This window comes from Mus caroli, unplaced genomic scaffold (assembly GCF_978045245.1).
Source record: "Mus caroli unplaced genomic scaffold, Mus_caroli_1 scaffold_8, whole genome shotgun sequence".
Taxonomy (NCBI): Eukaryota; Metazoa; Chordata; class Mammalia; order Rodentia; family Muridae; genus Mus; species Mus caroli.
Window position 1 is genome coordinate 106,174,422 of NW_028227263.1, and position 23,955 is coordinate 106,198,376.

Consider the following 23,955-nt stretch of genomic DNA (forward strand, 5'->3'; position numbering starts at 1 on the left):
TTACCGAGTCCATATGCCCTTTGGATTCCTCCATCCCTCCCCCAACCAACTCTTTCCAAGATTTCCCATGCTCCCTCTAATGTTTGGCTGTTCGGTTTTGTGTCTATTCCATCAACTGATGTGTGTATACTCTAAGAAATAGTTATTCTAGGTTATTCTCTGCAAGCATAGCACAGTGTTATTTTTTTTGAATTTTTATTTCTTTATTTTATTTTTTAAACGCTAAATTTATTTTTATTGGATAGTTTCTTTATTTACATTTCAAATGTTATTCCCTTTCCCGGTTTCCCTTCGTCCTGGAAACACCCTATCACATCGTCCCTTCCCCTGCTTCTATGCAGGTGTTCCTCCACCCACCCACGTCCTCACCCTCGATTCCTTTGCACTGGGACATCTATCAAGCCTTCATAGGACAAAGGACCTCTCCTTCCATTGATGCATAACAAGGCCATCCTCTGCTACATATGCAGCTAGACCCATGTATACTCCTTTGTTGATGGCTTAGTCCCTGGGAGTTCTGTGGTGTCTGGCTGGTTGATATTCGTGTTCTTCCTATGGGGTTGCAAAAGTCTTCAAGTCCTTCAGTCCCTTCTCTCTCTCTCCATTGGGGACTGGTTGTTCCTCATAGCATGGATTGCAAGTTGGTTCAGTCATAGACTGGCCATTCCTCCACTCTCTGCTCCATCTTTGTCCCTATACTTTTTGTATGCAGAACAAATTTTGGGACAGATGTTTTGTCAGTGAGTTGGTATGATTGTCCTTTAACAGGTAGTCCTCCCTACTACAAGTCTCTTTCTCTTTGAGAGCACTTGGTGCTATGAGCTTTCCTCTTGGTTATGTTGTGCCTTCATATTCATTGAATTTTAGGAACCTATTAATGTTTTCTTTACTTTTTCCTGTCCCAGTGGTCACTAGTAGAAAGTTGTTCAGTTTCCATGAGTTTGTAGGCTGTCTGTTGTTTCTTTTCTTGTTGAAGTCCAGCTTTAATCCATGGTGATCTAATATGATATAAGGGATTATTTCAATATTCTTTATCTGTTGACAAAGGCTTGCTTTATGACTAAGTATGTTGTCAGTCTTGGAGAAGGATCTATGAGATGCTGAGAATAAGGTACATTGTTTTGTATTTTGGTAAAATGTTCTATAAATATCTGTTAGGTCCACATAATTCATAACCGGTTAGCTTCATTATTCTTTGTTGACTTTGTTTTCCTGATAACCTGTTAATTGTTAAGAGTGAGGTGTTGAAGTCACTCACTATTATTGTGTGGTGGTGTGATTTAAGCTCTAGAAGTGTTTCTTTTATGACTTTAAATGTCCTTACATTTGGGGCATGTATTTTCAGAATTGGATTTTTTCCATGAGTATGAAGCATCCTTCCCTGTATCTTTTGATTACTTTTGATTGAAAGTCTACTTTATCAGATGCTAGAATGGCTCTCCAGCTCATTTCTTGGGTCTGTTTGATTGAAAAAAAAATTTCAATCCTTTACACTGAGGTAATATCCATCTTTGTTGCTAAGGCCTGTTTCTTTTATACAACGGAATGGTGGATCCTGTCTATTTATCCACACTGTTAGCTTGTTTCTTTCTACTGGGGAATCAGCTCCATTGATGTTGAGGGATATTAATAACTAATGATTGCTTCTTCATGTTATTTTGGTGCTGGTTGTCATTGTGTCTGTCTCTTTCCTTGTCACTCTCTCTGTGTCTCTGTCTCTCTCTGTGTCTCTGTCTCTGTATTTGTCTCTGTCTCTCTTTCCCTCTCTCTCTCCCTCTCTCTCTCTCTCTCTCTCTCTCTCTCTCTCTCTCTCTCTCTTTCTCTCACATACACACACACACACTCTCTCTCTGTGTGTGTCTCCAGTGGCAACTGTCTTCTGAGGCCCCTTTACTTTGCAGGTCAGAATTAATGAAGTATAGGGACTAGGCAAGCTGGCATAGAGAGGACAAGAGGGAGATTGGGGACTAGGGAGGGCACAAGTGGGCCCATGATATTGGCAGTAATGGCTGTAGGATTCCTTTTGCATTCTGGGTTTGTTTATTTTTGTTTGTTGTTTTTGTTTTTGCATAAAGGACTCACTGGGTGGCCCTGGGTGGCCTAGAATTCATTCCCGAGGTTATGAGTCAAACCCTTCGTGATGGACCAGGTTTTATTTCTATGTCTGCTACTAAGTACTTTTATGACCTCATTTAAGGCTTTCTTTCCTATGAGTAAAAAATATGTAGGTTTAGCTGGTGTTGAAACAAGGATCTAGGCATGGGTAATTAGTATAGTAACTTTTAAAAGTTGTATTTTATTATGCTGAAGGTCATCACACAAGGTTCCTACCCTAAATTCCTAACTGCAATACTAGTTGTACCTCCTGAAGGGTACTAACCCATGTGATTTATCTTAGCTGATGGTCAGGTCCAGTCTCTAATAGAAGGGTTGACATCCTGGGGGAAGACACTCCAGATGCAGTGCAGATCAAGGTGGCATCTTTCCAGCTTTGCAGAGCAGAGCACATTTTGGTCTGTACTTATAAACCGTCCAGTGGGCATCTTGGAGTTCTAGGGTTGTGTCTGGTTATCTGTAGTGATGTTTCTGGGTTCTGGTTATCAGATGTAGCCTTGGGTGTTGTAGAGTTCCTTTACTAAGCTGTTCTAGGTTTTTAAAATAAAAATTTGAACTATGTTCATTACAGCTGACTCTGGTGGACTTGGAGCCTTTCGTTTGTATGTTTGTTTGTTTTGTTTTGTTTTTTGTTTTTTAATTTTTGATTTTTGATTTAGGTTTTCACTCTGAAGACAGTCTCCCTATGTCTCCCAGATACTTGCTATGAAATCTAGGGTGAGCTTGAAAGTGTAGCATTCCTGTCTGAGCTTCTGGAGCATTGAAATTTATAGTCTCTCTTATTGCATCCAATCCAGAAAGCATTCTAGGCATTTAGGACATTAGGTTCTATCACTGTGATAAAAGACAAAAAATGATTTTTGTGACTGAAGGTCTGGGACACAAAGGCCCAGCTCAGTCAGAAGCTAACTCTATTTCACTTATTAGGAGTCTATTAATTGTCTCTCTTCAAATATGTTGCATGACCTTGGTTATCTGCCAGTGTTTCCTGTGATTCTCAGATTACAGTATGATGGTGGGTTCCTCAGAGCAACAGTGATAAGACAGTTGCCTGATAACTGAAATTTTGCTTTTTACGGAGGATACACTCACTTTGTCAGCTTCAGAAAGCAGTGTATGAATTGTGATTCTTGTTTGCTAGAAAAGTACTGAGAACAATATTTGACACAGAGGGACTTATCAAATGAAGTATACATTGTTGCATTTGGTAAATTAAATTTATCACATGGACAATAGAATGCATAGTATAACCTCAGCACTCAGGAGGATAGAAAGCCTGAGGCCCTCTTAGCATACACATCAAGACACTATCTGAAAAAGCTGACAAAGGAAAGGTTCAAATTTTTTGATTCTTGGCATCTGTTAAGAGAGTTATCGTGGAGAAGGTTCCCCCAGAATCTACATATTTTAATTTATTTTTATGTTCATTGATGTTCTGGCTTCATGTGTGATGCATGTGTAAGATGTCACAAGCCCTTGACCTTGATGAACAGATACATGTGAATTGTCATGTGGATGCTGGGTAATTAACTTTGGTTCTCTGAAAGAGGAGCCAGAGGTCTTTAACTGCTGACTCATATCTCCAGCTCCGGGAATCTACATGTTTTTTAAAAGATTATAAGGTGTGTAAGTGTATGTATTTGTGTGTGTGTGTGTGTGTGTGGGTGTGTGTGTGTGTGTGTGTGTAAGTGTCCATAGAGGGCAGAAGATAACTCCATTGGATCTGAAGTTACAGGTTAGGAGCCACCCAGTGTGGGAGCTGGAAACTCTGGAAAAGCAACCAGTGCTCTTGATCCCTGAAACATCTCCCTAAACCCCAAAACCTGAATTTTTTTTGAGTTTCTATTTTTCATTCTTTATCTCTCTTAAAGTTTTCATGTCCAAATTTGGCAAATGAAAGAAGTTTATACATACACACATTTACATATATACATCTTTTAAGTTTAGAGCTCAAACTTCATTGTTAAACTCTCTGTTAAAAAGAGGTTAAATGGCAAGAATACATATATAAGAATCAGGAAAAAATGAAATAACCCTAATGTATAACTTTTGCTTTTATGAACTACAACTTTTTTGAAGCAAATCTCCTTGTTGATGCTACTACAGCCTCATATACTTACAAGAAAAGTCCTCATGTACTCTGTGGATTGACAAACTAGTTAAGTTTTTATTAGGCACAGACAATATCCAGTGATTCAAATTCAGGTTAAAGGCATCCAGTTTACAGTATCATTAGAATCTGAAGCAAAGTCCTTCAGCTGTATGCCTTTAAACTGCTACACAAACGCATCACAGCAGTGTTCAGGATACAGCTGAAATTTTCCAGTGCACTGCTGGGGCTTGAAATCTATGCATTTTAGGTAAGTGCACTAAAGTCAATTTGTTGTTGAGGCAACTGCCAAGAACATGGTCTGCTTGAAAACAGAATATATCACTGATTATATCATGTTGGAATCCCCTCCTTGTGCAGATAATTACCGTGTATGCGAAGCTGCTCTTTTCCATAAAAAGGAAGGTGGGCCTGGATTACCACAGAAGAGGAAAACTCCTGAAGAAAATGTTGTCAGAACCTGTATTCTTAAGAGATGTTCTCAGGTGAGGTGTTCTTATATAAGTGGGGTCCACTTATAGGTTAGATAGTCTTAGTTTTTAAGATGGTTATAGAAATATTAGTAAAAAAAAACAAATATATACAGAAAACATGCAAATATATTGAAAGTTTTTACAAATGGATGGGGAAACATCTTTTTGCTTACTTCAAAAATTGTTTGATGAAAATGACATCTTAATTTTTTCCTTGTTATAGCAATCTACGGTAAACTTCTCAACTAGGAAATGCATTTTTCCATGAGTGAATCTATGAAAGTTGTTTCAGAATTTAAAGTTCAGTGACACAGTGGTTACTCCACGTACCTTTGGCAACTTGTTTTGGAAAATTTGAAGGAGGACTGGTGAGATGGCTCAGCAGGTAAAGCTGTTTGCCACCCAAATCTGACCTCCTGTATTCCATCACCAAATTGAACAGTGACACAGAAGGACTAACTTCAGAGAGTTTACCTCTGAACTTCCCACTCATGCTGTGGGTTTTATGTGCCAACACTCACACACATAGCTGCTACTTCAGTCAATGCCAGTGTGCTTTTAGAGCTAACATCTTGCTACATTTCTGAAAGTTTCTTTTGTTTGCTGCCTTGAAGTCTTCAAGCTGCCTTATCGAAGACTGAAGAACATTTTCATACAGAAATTCAAGAATAAGCTTCAGTTATTAAACAATGAGTCTCTGAAAATCAGGACATGATTTCAATTAGTTACTTTCTCTTATGCCTTTTACAGTTATGTGTATTTGTTGGCCTCTGCCACAGTCACTATCATCAGGTCTGACCGCAAGCACATTCACCAATTATTTTACATAGGGTGTCTATGTCACTAATTGAACACCATGACCAAAAGCAACCTGGGAAGAAAAAGGTTTATTAATTACTCTTAAATATCCTGAGTCAAAGTCCATTGAGGGAAACCAAGGCAAGGACTCAAAATGGGAAGCAATCTGGAGGCAGGACCTGATGCAGAGGCCATGGATGAGTTTTGTACACTGGTTCCTCAGCTTATTTTTTAAAAATGATTTATGCATGTATTTTATATATGTGAATGCCTTTTTATTTTTTATTAGATATTTTCTTCATTTACATTACAAATGCTATCCTCAAAGCCCCCATTACCCTCCCCGGCCCTATTCCTCAACCCACCGACTCCTGCTTCGTGGCCCTGGTGAATGCCTTTTTTAAATGCACATCAGAAAATGAAATCAGATCCCATAATAGATGGTTGTGTCCCACCATTTAGTTCCTGGGAATTGAACTCAGGACCTTTGGATGAATAGCCAGTGCTCTTAACCAATGAGCCATCTCTCCAGCCACACTCAACCAATTTTCTTAGGGGCTCTAGGTCCACCGGCCTAGGAATGGCACCTTGTAGAATGGAATGGGTCCTCCCATCTCAATGACTTATTAAGAAAATGCCCTGAAGTTTTGCTTTCAGCCTAATTTTCTTGAGGCATTTTCTCAATTGAGATTCCCTGGGCTCAGATATATTTAGCTTGTTTCAAAGCTAAAGTTGACACAAAACTAGACAGCATACACTGCACACTCTCTACAGCCTTTTAGTTTCTTTCTTGCTGCTGTGACACAATACCTGGCAGAAACAAGGAGGGGAGGTTTGTTTGCGCTCATGTTTAGAGATCTGTAGTGTATCACAGCAGGGCAGGCATGGTGGAATGGCACAGATTATAGCAGTGTGGTGTATAGCAGTGGCTTCTCATGTCATGGGTGACCTTGAAAGAGAAAGGCCAGAACCACTTCTAGACTATAACCTTAAAGGCCACTTCTGCTAGGAAGGCTGTGTTTCCTGAAGGTTATGTAGCCTTCCCAATTACTACCACCAACTAAAGAACAAGTGATCAATGGCACTAATTGAGTCAAGAAATGACAAACACTGTCAAGTTTGCAGAAAAATCTTCTGTATCACTGGTAAGGATATAAGATTTTACATGGTGTATAGGAGTTGTAACAGGCCCAGACCTTAGCACAACCGAGACCATGCTGGAAACACCATGCTGACCTTAGAATCCAGCATGTAGACCCCTACACCTGCCAAAAATGGCAACAAAGGCTTAACCATCAAACACGTAGGACATAGTTCCTGGATCCAGGAAAAGCCCCTAAATGTATTAGCCTTGCCTTCTCCTTCTGTAGTTCTGTGTCTTGATAATTCTTACTGAAAACTGAAATGTGTCAGCTCAAGATATAGTTTTGTGCTTAAAACTCCAAAGTCAGGCTAGAAAGATGGCTCAGTGGTTAAGAGCACTGGATGATCTTCCAGAGGTCCTGAGTTCAATTCCCAGCAAAATCATGGAGGCTCAAAACCATCTATAATAGAATTTGATATCTTCCTCTGGCATGCAGATGTACATGCAGATAGCATACTCACATACATAAAATAAAAAATCTTTAAAGAATTGTCAAAGGTAGTGTGACTCAGGGCTCCATGATTTCCACAATTCCTGATGGAGATGCTGACCAGAAGTACAGACATTCTATTTACCTTTAAAAGTGTACATGAAAGCCGGGCATGGTGGTACTAGCCTTTAATCCCAGCACTCAGGAGGCAGAGGCAGGCGGATTTCTGAGTTCTAGGCAGGCCTGGTCTACAAAGTGAGTTCCAGAACAGCCAGGGCTACACAGAGAAACCCTGTCACAAAAAGAAAAAAAAAGTGTCCATGAGTGTTTCCTAGAATTACTACACAACAGAAACACAGTGGAGGGGAGACTCTTCAAAGAATTAAAAATGAATCTAACGTATGGCCCAGGTAATACCACCCCTGGGTATTTACAAAAAGGAATTAAATTCACTATATTAGAGACATATTTAACTGTCAGTGTTGATTGTAGCACACTTGTACATGGCTCTCACTTTGCATAGCCAGAATATCTAGTTAAGAGTTCCCTAGAGGAACAAAATTGATACAATGAATATTTATGTAGAATCTATCTATCTATCTATCTATCTATCTATCTATCTATCTATCTACCTATCTATCTATATGAATGACTTGCAGGCTGTGGTCTTGTAGTACAGTAATAGTACAATAATGGCTGTCTAACACCAGTCCTGTAGCTATTCAATCCATGTGGCTATTTGATCAGGTCTTCAGTATACATTGTCTGGAATCCTGAAGAATGAGGCTGTAATGCCAGTAGAGGAATGAACTGGATAGCAAGTGCAAGGACAAGCAAGCAAAGAACAAAATGCTTCCTAATCCACATTCTTTATATAGACTGACACAAGGAGGTTTGGCCAAATTAAAGGTAGATCTTCCCACCAAAGAAGATCCAGATTAATGTTCAGTATGTATACTTCAAATGAGTTAATAACTTTTAATTAAGAAAACCCCTCACAGGTGTACCCAATAAATTGAGTTTTAATTAAATAGAGATGTAGTCAGGTTAACACCAAAAACAGCTATTACAACAGTCCACAGCAGATACATTAGGGAAATAGCCTTAGTGTCAACAACAGAGAAGAGTATAAAGGAAATGTGATGTGTAAACACAATGGGAAATTTATTCATAAAAATGAAATTATGTTGTCGACAGGAAAACAATTTAGTGGAGACTATCATGCCTTAACCAGGCTCAGTAAATTCTATTTTCTTCCATGTATGTGTCCTAGATCATACTTCTATAAGTGAAATCCTGCATGAATATGATTCATAAAATTGGAAGAAAATCCCTGTATCATAACAATGAATATGAGCTGTGTTGAGAGGTGAGAAATGTACAGGTTTATGGAAATGGAAGGAGTGTGTGCTCAATATTCAGTATGTAATTCAAGATATACCATGTCCAGTGAATGAAAAGCTCAAAAATAATTTTAGCACAAGTGTAGAATTTTCTAAATTGATTTAATGTTAAATAACTATTTCTTACATTTATGTTTATATAGAATATAACAAAAACAAAATCATCACAGTTAAGAGAAACAGAATAAACTAGCCAACTTACATTGTATGGCAATTTTACTAACTATTAAAATTCATGTGGGTATGTATTTTTTCTATCTATCTATATACTTAGTCTTCTATATTCCAGCACTTCTATATTCCAGCACGTTCTTATGTATATACATATTTATATATTTTTCTTTACTTTTATTCCTCTGTATCAGTGACTATATCTTTTCAAGTAAATGTTGAAAAGCACTTTGTTGCAATGATCTGGCGAGCTCTTACATTGCATAGCCATAATATTGAGAAATTTCCATATCCCTCTCCCTCTGAAGGAAAATCTGAAGTATCCCAGTAGAGGGGTTCTTGACAGCATTCTCGCGCTCTTGTTGGGCTCGCCTCTTCATGGCCTCCCTCTCTGGCCTCTGCTCTTTTGTGATGGGTTGTGAGACAACTGGTCCCAGAATGTCGACTTTCTTCCATGGAATGGGTTGGAGGCTGAAGTCATGCAGCAGATATTGGGTTGGAGGTTTGGGAGGCGATGGTACCTTGTTCCTGGCAGCAGAAACAAGCTCTCTCTGGAATGATGTATGAGATGATGCTCTGGAGGATACAGGCCTCGAGGTGGCCAACTGGGGCACAGCAGTAGACTGGTTGGTGTTGGTTACATTAGGTCCAGTGGCACTGGAGGAAATTGCAGGAGCTGGCTTGGCAGAGGCTATCAAAGATGTGCTCACAGGAGGTGGTTGGGCTGGCCTGAGTGTGGTAGTTTGAGCTGAGTGAGAGTGAGGCTGCACAGGGTAAACTGTAGTGGGCCTGCGTAAAGCCAGGAAAAGGGGCTTTCTAGAAGCAGGTCTGGATTGAGGCTTGTCCAGAGTTGGAAAAGGCAGAGGAACTAACTTGACCTTCCCAGCTGGGGGCAGCTCATACTGGGATGGAGATAGACAATCTTTGTCAACACTGCTCTCTGCTCTCTGAACCTTCCCTGGGCTTTTGGGAGGACCCTGGCCCTCACATGGCATGTTTAACACTGTTGTAGTAACTGAGCCTGGACCTGGATCTTTGTTGCTGGTGAAGGTTTGCAGACCTCTGAAGGAGGAGGTGCCAGTTTTCTTCTCACTCTTCTTTCCCAGTGGGTGGAAGACCTGCACGGACTCCAGCATGTGCATTGCAAGGTTGGTTCGAGGCTTCTTGAAGCTGTTTTGACTGAGCTCAGGTGGGTTTCTCTTCCTCTTGTTCTTGGGGATGGTGGGATCCTTTTCTGCTTTGACTCTCTTCCTTGACTGTTTAAGCTCCTCTGGTTTCTTGGATTTGTTCTCTGGTCCACTTGGTCTTTCTTGCCCCTGTTTTCTAGCTCTTCTGTTCTTGCTGGAGGGCACTTTGGGAGCTTTGTCTTCTGGGTGCTTTGCCATGATGTCAATAGCCCTGTCACTGGCCCCAGCAACACCCACAGCCCCCTCTCCCTCCACCAGGTCCCGGTCCTGGATTTTGGCCTGAGGAGCCCCCTCAAGCAACTTAAAGGATTTATGTTTGTTCTTCCTCACCTGGTCAGAGGGGCCACTGGTGACTCTCCAGTTTTCACAGGACTGATCTTGGTCTATGTCTGTGAGGGTGTTTAGGAGTTGGGGAAGTTGAATGTCTGCCTCAAATCTAGTGATGTCTTTAAAGTCGAAGCTGGATCCAATCTCATTCTCTTGCCCCACAAGCTCTTTCGGACCTATACAGATGCATCCCAAATGGGCCTTATCAGAATCAGGCTTCTGCCTGAGGCTCTCAGTATCAGTGCAATGCAGAGGCTGCTGCAAGTCAGGGTGTTCCAAATTCAGGATTGGTGTGTCTGGGTTTTCTTTTGTGTCCTCTTTTATCTCAGGCATGGTTTTGTCCTCTGGTTGTTCCAAGCTTGGAGCTGAAGGCAAGGCCAGGAACTCTGAAGGACTGTGGATGGGGGCGGTTAATGCCCTGTCCCCGTTGACTGCTGGTGGCCTTATCTCAGAAACCTGGACACAGGTGTTGCAGAATTCTGGACTCTGCAGCTGACAGTGTGTCTGGCCTGAAGTTGGCAATCCCAGGGACGTCTCCATTTGAACCACTGGAAAAGAGTGAAGGAAGAAGTCAGTGCCTGGGGTAAATGAGATGCTCCCCACCCCTAACCCCATTTCATAGACCACAGCATTTGGCCCCTGCAGCAGTGTGAGGACATTCCTATGAGCTCTTGTTGAATTGTTTGGATGCTAACTCTGTGGGCAGACTGATGGTGACTGCTTTGTTTCTGCAGATCATTGCATGTCATGCTTTCTCAGATATTTTTATTTTCCTTCCTCTTTGTGTGGTTTGTGGTGGAAAACCCTCAGTAGGTCAGTTACCAAATTCCCTGGATGTGTGGGCCTCAACTTCCTTTCCCCTTGTCTTTATTAAGAGCTCCTCTCATTTTCGTGGAACCCTGCTAATAGGAAGGTTGTCTGGTCCATAATTTCCAAAAGCTTACCTGACCCTTTGAATAATGTCATTTTCAGATGACCCCAGAATCTTGTTTTTTTTTTTTATGTACATTTAGGTATGCAAACCCACTTAGGCACTCCTGCAAGGCAAGCATTTAAACAACCCACAATTTTCCCCACTCCCATATTTCACAATGTTATAAGTAGAATGTAAAATGGTATGAGAATTTGAAATTTTTGGGCTTGTGTGAGACTCAGTAGTAGAGAACATGTCTGCATGATCTTACGTTTTTGAACATGGGTTACCTCTGCAGTACTAGAGCAAAATAAAAACAAAACAAAACAAACAAAAACGAGCAGGCTTTGCCAAATTAGAAATGGTACCTTGACTATGCCATACTCTCTCTACAATTTTAAGTGTCAGAATATTCCAGGACAGTTGCTGAGAATCTGGGAGGAATTCTTCCTCCAGGACAGATTCTGAGCTACATTGCTCTGGAGGATTTCAACTCATGGAAAAACCCATGTTACCAAAACATTTCTTCAGTGTCTTCTAGACACAAGGTCAATAATAGGTCAGGAAGGACTCTATTGCAGTGTATTGGTGGATAGGACGGATTATTCTGTATAGTTAGTTACATGTGTGACTATGGTGTGCTCCATGGATATCATTTAATACAGGATGAATGCTACTCACTGTGGCCTTGCATTCTCTCTTTTGATAGAGTCTAAAGGTGGTGGTGGAAAGCCAGAGCTATACTTAACCTGTCAGGAGACTCATTCTCCCTCTGTGTGGACTGTCTACTACTGAAAGATAGAGGTCAAATTCTTTGGAGTGCTGATCCCACTACTTCCCTCCTGGATCTGTACTCACCGGGAAGAGCATTGTCTGGCATGGACTGAGCAGATGTGGAATAGGAAAAGGCAGAGGTAAAAAGTGGTATTTGGATATTCCTTGGCTGATTCTCCTTTAGCACCATCACCATCTCCGGTTGGAGCGCAGAGGTCTGATTCCCAGGGTAGGACACAGAGCCATGGGGCTGCAAACACTGCCCAAATTCTCCAGCTATCAGAGGGCCCAGGTTGCTGTGCTCATAGTAATAGACCTGGCTGCCCACCTGGTAGGAAGGTGCCAGGCTGTATCCTTGACTTGGCATCTGCGGTGGTGTGACCTGGACAAAGCTGGCAGGCAGTGTTGGATAAAAAGGAACTATGACATTGGGATCTAAACTTTTATCACAGTGGTTTGTTACAGCCAGGGAGGAGAGTGTAGTGTCCTGGTCAATGAGGGTCATATTGAATTCCTGGAGTGCATCTTCCCTCCCATGAGTGCTTCCAGTGCAATCCCACTTGAGAGCACCTGGATAGGAGGGTGCAGAGGTGGAAATCTGGCCCTGCTCTGTTAGCACTGTCAGCGTGGTTGTGCCAGCATGTGGGTTAAGATAGGCATTACCCATGAGCGGCTGGAGAGAAGTGTTGGATGCTGATGGTAGAAGCCATGCTGAGCTCACATCTGGTGTGGAGACCCTAGAAAAGTTGCACACCATTCCTGCAGGCTCTATGGAGTTGCTCAGAAGAGGCAGAGAAGGGTGCAGAGTGCTTTCTGTCCCAAAGAAAGGTGAACTTTGGAAATTTTCTGTAGAGAGGAAGAAGACAGTGGGAAAATGGTGAGGTTGATGTTTTCTAGGTTACTGTGGGGAGCAGTGCTATATCCAGTTTGTACTAGCTGTGATTGACTAAGACTGAAGTTTCCTCCAGAATTCCAATTACAAGTTCTCAGATTGATTCTTGGCGCTAGCCAGAATGACACTCCTTTGATGAGCTACCTGATCTTCCTCTGTGGGCATGGGATTCCTGGTTGATCTGGTTCAACCTTGGCTCCAATGTAGACATATTCCTTCTTTGCCCTGCTTTGTCTTGCTCTCATACCTGCTGTGACATTGCCTCAAATCTCTGTCCTTCAGAGGTAGGAGAGCCTTAGATAGCTTCTCAAGGTACTGCCTTTTCCCTGTCCTGTGCACATCTATGTAAAGAGACATGGACTCTGTACTTAAGAGTAGGCTGGACTTGAAATCACAGAAACCAACCTGCCTCTGCATCTGACATGCTGCTATTATAGTTGATTACCATGACCACCAATCTTATCTATACTCTGTGGGTAATTTTGTTTTTAAAAATTACATGTCAGGGAGTTTGTATATGAATATTGTATTTACTTAATTTTCTTTGCTACCTCCTCCTTTGTCCCTCCCACTTCTGTAACTGATGATATCTTTTATAAGTATAACTCTTAAACACCTGTGTTTGTATGACATTATGTATACAACCTACTGGTCACATTTCATGCTGTGTACATGTGTTTAGGGCTGACTCTTTGGGATTTGGTAACCTATTAGAAGGTTGATCCCTGAACAAGATTTACTCTTCCTCTGTTCCTGTTAATTGCCTGTAACTCTTGGAGAGCGGAAACCTTGTGAGGATTTCCCACCTGTGTCATTTAGTGTTGTACAGAGAACAACTGACTATGGAGTTCTCAGCACCAACTGATAGTATCCAACACAACCAGTGCATACAAGAATCAGAAAACTCTGCACAAGATGTGGTAGATTATAAAAGATGGGAACCAGAGTGGGATAATATTCTCTATATATGACAGTGAACTGGTGCCAAGACGAATCTTAACAATATGGTTGCCTAAACAAGGCTTGGGAAATGAAAGTGCCTTGAGCCTTTTATTTTAAAATGTGTGGTTCTCTGCAACATTCTGTCCCAAACTATCATTGTGTTCTTTTAAGATCATCTCTGCAGGTTTGACTCCTATTTCTCTGTTTTCTAGCCCTTCATCTTTAAACTTTGGATTTTTTGTCCCCCAGTTCTTGTGAATCTGTCTTTCATGTAACAGCTTCAATATTTCTTTCACTAGAAGAACTACCTTCACAGAGTCTAGCGACCTCTTAGTCTCCCCCACATTCTTTCTCTTTTAAGATTCAACAGCACAGAGCACAGACCATAGTAACACTGTAATCTCTCTGAGTTGGATAAAGAATCAGTTGAGAGTAAACTACGTCTCTAAAGTCACATTCTTAGTAAGAACAAAAGTTAATATGACTTTCAACGTGAGATATCTATTTCCATGTCATCCCTAGTATTCTAAAGATATAAACATATTCTAAAAATTAGGAAAGATGTGATCAAAAATATTTGAAAGTTGCTTTCCTTACCTGACATGTTTGGGGGGGGGGGTTGGGGCTCTGTATGGGGAGTAACAGTACTCCACCCCGGATTGTGCCGGATTGTGCCAGATAAATGGTAGTCTTTGTCTGATATGCTGACCAAACCATCAAGTATGTCCAGTATCAAACAGAGCTCACTGTTCACTCATCACAGGTTATCTGTAGTGATCCAAATGTGTTTACAGGCAGTACCATGGAAACCCCAGGGTTCTACCAGGTGCTGGTAGGCTAAGAGGGAGAATGATATCATAAATCAGTTAGTAGCCAATGGGAAGGACAGATTCTGAGCTGCAAGACAGGATTGAGTGGACAAGATAATGGAGAAATAGTACCCTGAATGCTGAGATAGGTGCTGGTGAAAGGAGGTAATCTTCACGTGGCTGTTCCTTTTGCCTTGCCCTTTAACTTAGGAAATCATATCAGTGTTTCTTACCAGATTCATGGACTGGTATTAATAATGTGCATATGGTCTGTCACATTCCAACAAAATGTATCCCATCAACACACATTAAACATAGGGACAGTAGCATTGGGCAGGAAGGAGGGGGTCACCTAGGTTGAGGCAACTAGGTTGAGAAACTGTTTTTGAGTTGTGAGTTGTCTGCATCTGTCCATGAACAAAGAAAGAGATCAAAGAGCTCCTTTGTGACTACGTTGAAGGGCAGTGCTGAGTGCATTGAAAGCACTTTGTAGGAGATTGTGAATCCTAAGACTGTGGCTCTTTTCTGGTTTCTTGTCCAGGAATCTTTTTTTAAAAATTTTTTATTTGGCTATTCTGGCCTAGGTTGGGCTCAAATCACAGTTTTAAGATCTTTTAAGCCTTTGATCCTTTTACCAGCTTGCTCCTGTTTTAAGCCTTTGATCCTTGGACCAGCTTGCTCCTGCATCCTTACACTAGAGTGTGATAGCACCGTAAATTTCTAGACACAGTAGTCTTGATTTTGTCTGACAGATGCATGTAACATGGGTTCTGCACTTATCAGCAAACAACAGAAGGACTGATGATGAGGCTGACTGCATGTGTTCCCTCTTTCAGCATTTGTTGCTATTCTCCTGCCCACATTCTGCTTCCTCTGGATATTTTCTCTACCCTTCTTTCATTTTCCAGAGACAGGTTTTTCTCTTTAACTCATGTTGTTTTGGAACTGACTGTGTATCTCCCTCAGGCTTCAGACTCATGGACATTCTTTATGTCCCTGGCTTTCTCTCTGTAGAATCATGATTGTGAGCTACCAAGTCTTGGTGTCTTAAAAAAGAGAGTGGCAGTTACTTTAGCTTCTTCCTCCTTGCAACATACTCTGTAGAATCTTGGTCTTCTACCATTGTCTGCCCTGTTTGTATCTCAGATCTGCCTAAGGCAGAGACAGTGGAACAGGTAGAGAACAAAAGGGGGCCTTAGTTTGTACAGGGTGTTGGACTAAATGGAAAAAGAAAGTACTGTAGGTATTTTGGTTTATTTTTCAATAAAGAGACAACCTTTTCACCATCTCTGGGTACCTTCATGCACAGAAATGCACCTGGTATTTTGTTGATACACAGAGAAATCTGTGCCTTTCTTCATTTTATCCTATGTTGCATCTCCCATTTTTGTCACTCCCTGGTAAGTTCATAGACTGTTATTTGACATATGTCTAATATGAATTTATACACATTTTGTATTCTATCTACATCACAAAGCATTAACTAATACAACAGTGTTGATTGGTTTTTTTTTTATTAAAAGTGATATTAGAGCCATTTTAACTGTCCTCCAGCAGTCACATGAGGTTCTAGAATGTTTACTCAGGGGGGCTTTTACTCTGAGCTAGTGCTTTTTCATGCAGCTGCATGTCTAGTTCTGTACAGATGTCCCTCCATGAAGACAGTGGAAAGTTGTTTAGTTCGGGACAATTTCTGCAGTAAGAATGTAATTTTCCACATGACGTCAGAAATGAGATTCACTCCTCTTCTGTCAGCTGTTAAATAATTTCACACATTTGCCAAGATCATGCTTGAAAGTATGCTCCTGGTTGTAGATGGCACAGGGAAAAAACATTGTCCTTCTGTAGCACTGTAGACCCAAGATGAGTATTGCCAGGACTCTGAAATTAAGCAGATTGAGAGAAGAGATAGATGGAGACGAGGAAGGAGAGGAAGAAGGAAACAGAAAGACAAACACAAGAAACACATGCACACACTGAGAAAAGAGGGGTAGATACAAAGAGAGAGAATGTAACTTGTACTTTTTTAATCTCATAGTTTCTGTTTATTCATTTAAAATTTTGTACATTGATTCATTTAATTTTCCCTTTTAGAATGTATCCTGATTTTAGATTCATTTACCTCTACATTCTTGCTCATTCCCAACCCCTCACTCCTCAGTTTCCATTCAGTTTGCATCTTTCCTTAGGAGTGAACAGGCTTTACAAGGACAACAAACAAACAGAACCAAATAAAAAATATACTGAGAAGGAGGAAGTCTATCTTTTCAAAGTTTAATATGGCTAAATGATAGGAGTAAAGGAGGCCCATGTGCAGTCATCAAAATAAGAGACCTACTTGTCCTCATAGCTACTTTTCCCGTAAAAATAGTAAGCTAATATTGAGATGATTTATATGCAAAGCACCTGCTCCAGACATATACAGGGACTGTGCTACCACTGTCTCTGAGCTGGGAAGAGCTTGTTGTTTTTTTTTTTTTTTTTCTTTTGATTCAGAGGACCTTGTCTACTTGTCTTCCACACCACCTGGCTCACATATTCATTTCACCTCCACAACTGTGTGCTTCACTTAGATCTGAGGGAAGGCATTTGATGGAGACCTGTCCTTTAGAATTCCTCTCCCATGATGTCTGGCTGTTAGCTCAACTGCTTTCAAAGAATGTCTCTGATGGTGTCAGGTTAAGGCATCCAACTAAGAAGTATAGCAGAATATTATCAGGAGTTATTTCATTGAAATACATTTTTGTTAAATGACCAGGTTTTTTGTTTTACCCTATGTCTATAGGCTGTCTAGTTTCCGGTTCTTGGTTACCCAAGCATTGTTGACTATAGATTCGTTCTTGTGGAGTAAGTCTTAAGTCAAATCAGAAGTTCATTGCCTACTTCCACAAGGTCATTGTTTCCATGGCCCTAGAACATTTTGTAGGGATGACAGGGTGTAGGCCAAGGGTTTTTTTGTTACTGGTTTCCATGTTTCTCTTTCAGTGTCCTATGCATCAGGAGTCCCTTATCATTGCAAGGGCACTAAAATGTATTGGTGAAGTCTCCATGTTGCCATCCACCCAAACTCTCGATGTTCAGTGAGTGTGTGGATGTCATCTTCAGCTATGGGGCCTTCTCTGGTGATAGAGAGCACCCTTTTTTCTAAGTAACAGCCTGGTTTTGTTGATCTACATGGGACATACGGCCAAAACCTCAGCAGAATTTTATGAAGTTTTGTCACTGGGAGGCTTACAAGGACAAGAAATGGGATAAGACTTTATAACCTCCATTACGAGAAGTCCTTATTTGGATGCCCTTCATAATTTTGAGGAAGTTTCCCTTGAGTGGGTTCCCATATCACACTCATAATAGCCTCTCTGTACCTGTGTTCACTTCCTACACTCTCTTAATCCACCCCATATCCTCTACCACCTCAATCATCATTTTCATTCCCATCCAAACCTTTATACCTTTAGAGTCTATTCTGTTACTGTATACCCAAGAGACACATGTGTTCCTCCATCTGGACCCCTCTTATTTATCCACCTTCTCAAGATCTACTGATTTTAGTACATGCATTCCACAGGTATATTTATGGGTGTTCATTACCTAACTCAGAATCATTTTTTCTAGTTCCATTCATTTTCCTGCACATTGCATAATATTTATTTTTGTAATAGCAGAGTATAATTCCATTGTGTTAACATGACTGTCCTTGTTGTTGTAAAGATCATCCATTCAATATATTCCCAAGAGTGGTATGCCTGGATCTGCAGGTTGATCAACTTCAACTTACTGTAGAACTGCCTTTTTAATTTCAATATTTGTTGTACAAGTTTGCATACTCTCTAGAAATGGAGTGTTCAGCTCTGCTCCCCATCCTCACCAGCATGATTTATTGTATTACTGATCTTAGGCATTCAAACAAGTTGAAGATGTTATCTCAAAGGGGTTTTGATTTGCATTTCCCTGATGACAAAGGAAGTGCAACATTTTATAAGTGTTTCCCAGCCTTTGAATTTCCTCTACTGAGTATTTTGTTCAGATATGTATGCAATTTTGAAATTGGATGACTTGACCATTTGAAATCCAGTTTCATGACTTGTTTATATATATATATATATGAACATATATGAATATATAGATATACGGATATATATGAATATATTATGTATATGTATATATTCCAATAACTCAAGATATGTATATGTATATATATACATATACATATACATTGAAATTTAGTCCTTGCTTTGGTAACTCCATTACAGGATGTGAGGAAAACTCTTCTTGCATTCTTTAGGCTTTTGCTTTGTCCAGTTTACATGTTCCCTGCCTTATAGAAGCTTTTCAGTTATATAAGATGCCATTTAAGAATTGTGGAACTTCTTTTTTTTCTTCTTCAAAAGTGGAGTTTTATTTATTTATTTTTTTGAGTTTTATTTTTAAAATAGATTTGTTCAAAAAGATAATACTAAAAATACAAGCAATCTTTTGATGAACATATCAATCTTGAGTTATTGGAATATATACATATACATAATATATTCATATATATCCGTATATCTATATATTCATATATGTTCATATGTAAACATATACATATGTAAATATATTTCATATATAGGTATATATAAGATATGAATATATAGTCTATTCTTTCATTTCCTCTATTGAGGTTATTTTCTCCAATTTTATTAGGTACTTACTGCATTTACATTTCAAATGCTATCATGAAAGTCCCCTATACCCCTCCCCCTACATGACCCACCTCCTCCCACTTCTTGACCCTGATGTTTCCCCTGTACTGGGGCATATAAAGTTTGCAAGACCAAGGGGCCTTTCTTCACAATGATGGCCAACTAGGTCATCTTCTGCTAAAAATTCAGCTAGAGAAATGAGCTCTGGGGGTACTGGTTAGTTCATATTGTTGGAACTTCTTTATTTGATTTAGAGTAACTTGTTTATTTTTTTCCACGTCGTCTGACTTGTACATTCATATCACCTCTGCAACTGTGGTCTTCAGTCAGCTATCAATGAAGGCATTTGATGGAGACCTATCCTTTAGACTTCCTCTCCCATAATGTCTTGCTGTCAGCTCAACTGCTCAAGAGAAAGCATCTGGTGGTGGCAGGTTAAGGCACTCAACTAAGAAGTATAGCAGAATATTATCAGGAGTCATTTTCTTGATATATATTTTTGTTAAATGACCAAGTTTTTTTGTTTTACCCTATGTCTATAGGCTATATAGTTTCCTGTTCTCGGTTACCTTAGCAATGTTGACTATAGATTCCTTCTTGTGGAGTGAGTCTTAAGTTCAGAAAGTTCATTAAGTTCAAATCAAGGTCATTGCCTACTCCCAGAAGTTCATTGTTTCCATTGCCCTAGATCATTTTGTTGGGACAACAGGTGGTAAGTCAAGAGTTTTTTGGTTCTGCTGGTTTCCAGGTTTCTCTTTCAGTGTCCTATTCACCAGGAGTCCCTTAGCATTGCAAAGGCACAGAATGTGTTGGTAAAGGCTCCATGTTGCCTTCCACCCAGCTTCTAGATGTTTAGTGAGTGTGTGGATATTATCTTCAGCCAGGGGGCCTTCTTTGCTGATAGGGAGCACCCTTTTGTCTAAATGACAGCCTGGTTTTGTAGATCTACATGGGACATATGGCCAATTCCTCAACAGAACTTTATGAAATTTTGCTACTGGAAGTCTTACCAGGACAAGAAATGGTATAAGATGTCCCGCGCTGCTTCTCGCCAGCAAGAACGACACGGGACACAAGTAGGATTCTCCTGCAGCCAAGCTTTAATGCATCTTGAGAGGGAGAGCATAAGCTTACACACGGATGCGAAGACCCTGAGGAACCCAGCCCCGTGCCTTATATAGAATTTTTGTCCCGCCTCTGACGTGGCGCATCCTCACAGGGCCATTTCCAAACAGACCAGATGACGCACTTAACGGGTGTGTGTCCTTGCGGACAGGGACTATCCAGAGACATGCGCAGTAAGCCTTTTTACTTGTTCAAACACCCAGGTCATGCGCCATCTTGTAATGGCGAATGTGGGAGTGGCTTTCCACATCTCCTCCTTTTGTTTTAATTTTAAGGCCACCCAAGCGATTGAGAGTGAGGGTGGAGGTCAAATTCTCAGTGTGCAAGATAGGTCTTACACAGGGTCCTCCTCTTAGACTCTTCGCCCATAGGAACCCTGGCCTGACCCTATGTCATTTTTCCTGGGAGAAGGAAACTTGGACATATAACCTTCGTATAGATGACACGCCCTCCTGGAAGAGGTTTTAACAGCCGCTTTGCCCCTTCTACTGCAGTGTTTAGCCTCGCAACTCTCCTTGGGCTGCTGAAGCGCACTCACTCTGTCCCGTGCAATGAGACTAGCCTCGTGGGGTACAAGAGCTGAGTGGCCAGCGACCTTTTACTATACATACTGGGTCCAAGTTCGGCTCCACGCTTCTCTAAAAGGTCCCCACCCAAGCATCATAAGATATGGCAATAATATCTTTCTTTCTTTCCTGACAAATCTTGAAATTTTGAATGCCCTGTGAGTATTGGCCACGCTCAACCACCGGGACAATCCTATTCAGTCCACCCTGCCTCCCACAATCCCTTTCTTCATTTTTCCTGTTTTCATTCTGAGGTAATCCCAGGTTTCTGCAGCCTCAAGCAATTTCGCAATCAATGCTGGTTATTCTTAATATCTTCTCTCTCATAGGCAGCAATCCTATTTTAGCAACAAATAAAACAACATCATTTAAAGGCGTTCATACATAGCCATCATCTCAAGCACTTGTACACGTTCCCGCAGGAGAGACACCACCTTTTTAAACAGGCAAGATCCTATCATAAGTATCAAAAGAAGCATCACAACTGGCCCCACGAGTGTGGAAATCAAAGTTGTCATCCAGGGGGACTGACTGGACCAGCCCTCAAACCATTCTTTATCGGCATCAAAGATTTTTTGTCTCTGTGCAAGGCGAGTTCTCAATTTCGCCATGCTGTATCGCACTAATCCGGTCTTATCGACCCAGAAACAGCATTCTTCTTTTAGGGCGGCACACTTCCAAAGAGGATAAACTCGTCTCTAAATTAGTAATTGATTTTTCAATTTCCTTTATATCCTCATGCATAGCTTGTTGCAAAATTTTAAGCTGATGAATATTATTAAGCGCTACCGCCCCTGTGCCTATACCAGCAGCGATGCCGCCTGTGGCCAGGCCTCCCAATAACACCACTAAGGTAAGAGAGGCGGGATCTCTCTTAAGATGTCGGGGGCCGGCATTCTCATAGTCTTCCACAACATGACTTATGGGATGATAAATAATCCTAGGCCATAGGTTTACCATAACACAAAAAACACTGGTAAAATTTAAGGTAGCAAGGGAAACGCAGGGGGTAAGGCCAGCACTACAGGCACAATAGGTCCCTTCTGGGGGGACAAGATAGCCAGAGGACTGGGAATGAGAAGATATATTTGTATAACTTCTACTTATAGAAAAAATGGTGACCGGATCATGACCGGTACGGTACAATCTCAGACCCCAACTTTTTGGGCCATCCCAGTTAGCTTTCTTTCCTGCCTCAGTAAAGGTAATCACCAATGGATTACATCGGCCCCCAGGGGTGGCTCCAATATGGCTAGTTTTTAAAGAATCATAGCAGGGGCCACAATCAACCCTCCTTCCATCCTTTGTGCATTTCCATTTTCCTCTCCCCCCATAATTATAGCCAGGTGAATTTCCTCTCTTAACAGTAATGAAATCCCATGTGGATGAGGGATTCCAATAGGCATGCCCCGTGGTCTCACACCCCCATACTTTACAATAGCCCTCTGCCGGACCCCCACAATGAGGTGACACCTTATGACCAGGGCAAACATAGATGTCAAATTCTCTGGTAAATTCTCTTTGATTAATATATTGGCATCCATAATCTCCAGATGGATCATGATCAGAGGGATTACCAACCAGATCACACAAATCTACATAAAGGGTTGGAAAAGCCTCTTTTAGGGCACCCTGCAAATCAGTCTTATTAGCAACAACTCCTGTTAACAAATTAGAAATAGTCCAAGTCACATTATAGATCTGATGTGGGTTACTCCCTGATCTTTGAGTTCCTCCCAGTGTCATCAGTTCCAGAAGTAGGATCATCCATGTCCATCTCCGTCGCAATGGGTTCTTCTTCCGCCTGATGGATTGTTCTTTTAAGGCGGGCAGGGATCCAAAAAGGGTTGGCTTTATCCTGTGGAAAGACACATACGGCTCCCCTGGATCTGATCAATATGGGATCCGGACCCTTCCATTTGTTATTCAAAACATCTTTCCATTTAACCCTTTCTTTGGGCCTATCTGGCTCTGAGTAATGACGTTCAGCCGCAGTATGGCCATGAGCATCAAGATTTAAAAAATTGAGTGTAAAGAGTGCCATAGACACAGACACTCTTGGTACTCGGGGTAGAGCCTCCTCGACTCCCCCTTTCTGTTTTATTAGATAGGATTTGAGGGTGCGGTGCGCCCGCTCAAAAATACCCTGTCCTTGAGGGTTGTATGGAAGTCCAGTCAAGTGGGTCACGTCCATCTGACGGCAGAACTGTTGGAATTTTTGAGATGTATAAGCTGGTCCATTATCAGTTTTAAGGAGTTTGGGTTTCCCCCAAGCACTCTATGCCTCAAAGCAATGTTGAATCACATGTGAGGCCTTTTCTCCAGTTAGGGGAGAAGCAGACATGATACCCGAGCACGTGTCAATGGACACGTGGAGGTACTGAAGTTTGCCAAAGGAGGGGACATGGGTAACGTCCATCTGCCAGACCTGTAGGGGTCGAATGCCACGTGGGTTAATTCCTACGTGGGGGACTGGCAGAAACTCACAACAGTTTTGACACTGAATGACAATGTCACGGGCCTCCTTTCTTGTCAAGGAGAAGCGACGACGCAGAGTTTCAGCCGTCACATGAAATTTGTTGTGAAACCTCCTGGCAGCTTCTATTGGAGACGATAAGGCTGCAGCCACCATTTTTGTAACTTTGTCTGCCATATCATTTCCCTGAGCCATGGGCCCAGGCAGGCCCGAGTGGGCCCTGACATGAGTAATATAGACTGGAAATTTTCTGGTTAACAGGACTAGCTGTATTTGCTGAAAAATATGGGCAACCTTGCTAGATGATCTAATCACCCCAGCCACTTCTAAAAGATTTACAGCATTAACCACATAATGAGAGTCAGACACAATATTAAGGGCTCCTGAAAAGGTTTTTAAAACCTCCAGGACCACAAGACACTCCACTACTTGAGGAGAATTCTCACCAAACTGTTTAGAGGTGACCTCCCCATTGTGGACATAGGCACCTATGCCGGTTTTTGACCCATCAGTATATACCACGGCCCCATCTTCAAGCGGGGATTTAGATGTCACACATGGAAACACAACAGGCTGATTCTGGGCAAACTGTAAGATGGGATGCTTGGGATAATGATT

At 41.3% G+C, this 23,955-nt stretch overlaps 1 protein-coding gene and 1 long non-coding RNA gene across 4 annotated transcripts in view; one reads left to right on the top strand and one right to left on the bottom strand.

Annotated features, from left to right (window-relative positions):
- LOC147003306 (uncharacterized) overlaps positions 1 to 23,955 on the top strand; it is a 176,160-nt gene that overhangs the window by 124,015 nt on the left and 28,190 nt on the right. For all 3 annotated transcript variants that reach the window (XR_015047749.1, XR_015047750.1, XR_015047751.1), the window contains one exon: positions 4,586 to 4,710. This is a non-coding gene — a long non-coding RNA (uncharacterized LOC147003306). The remainder of the gene's footprint in view (positions 1 to 4,585; positions 4,711 to 23,955) is intronic.
- LOC110289021 (uncharacterized protein C2orf78 homolog) lies at positions 8,899 to 21,472 on the bottom strand. Its single transcript, XM_085841103.1, has 4 exons — positions 21,394 to 21,472; positions 20,181 to 20,279; positions 11,930 to 12,691; positions 8,899 to 10,706 (listed from the first exon to the last, which is right to left on the bottom strand). Exons 1-4 carry the CDS (start codon positions 21,470 to 21,472, stop codon positions 8,899 to 8,901), a joined length of 2,748 nt encoding a protein of 915 aa, XP_085697229.1.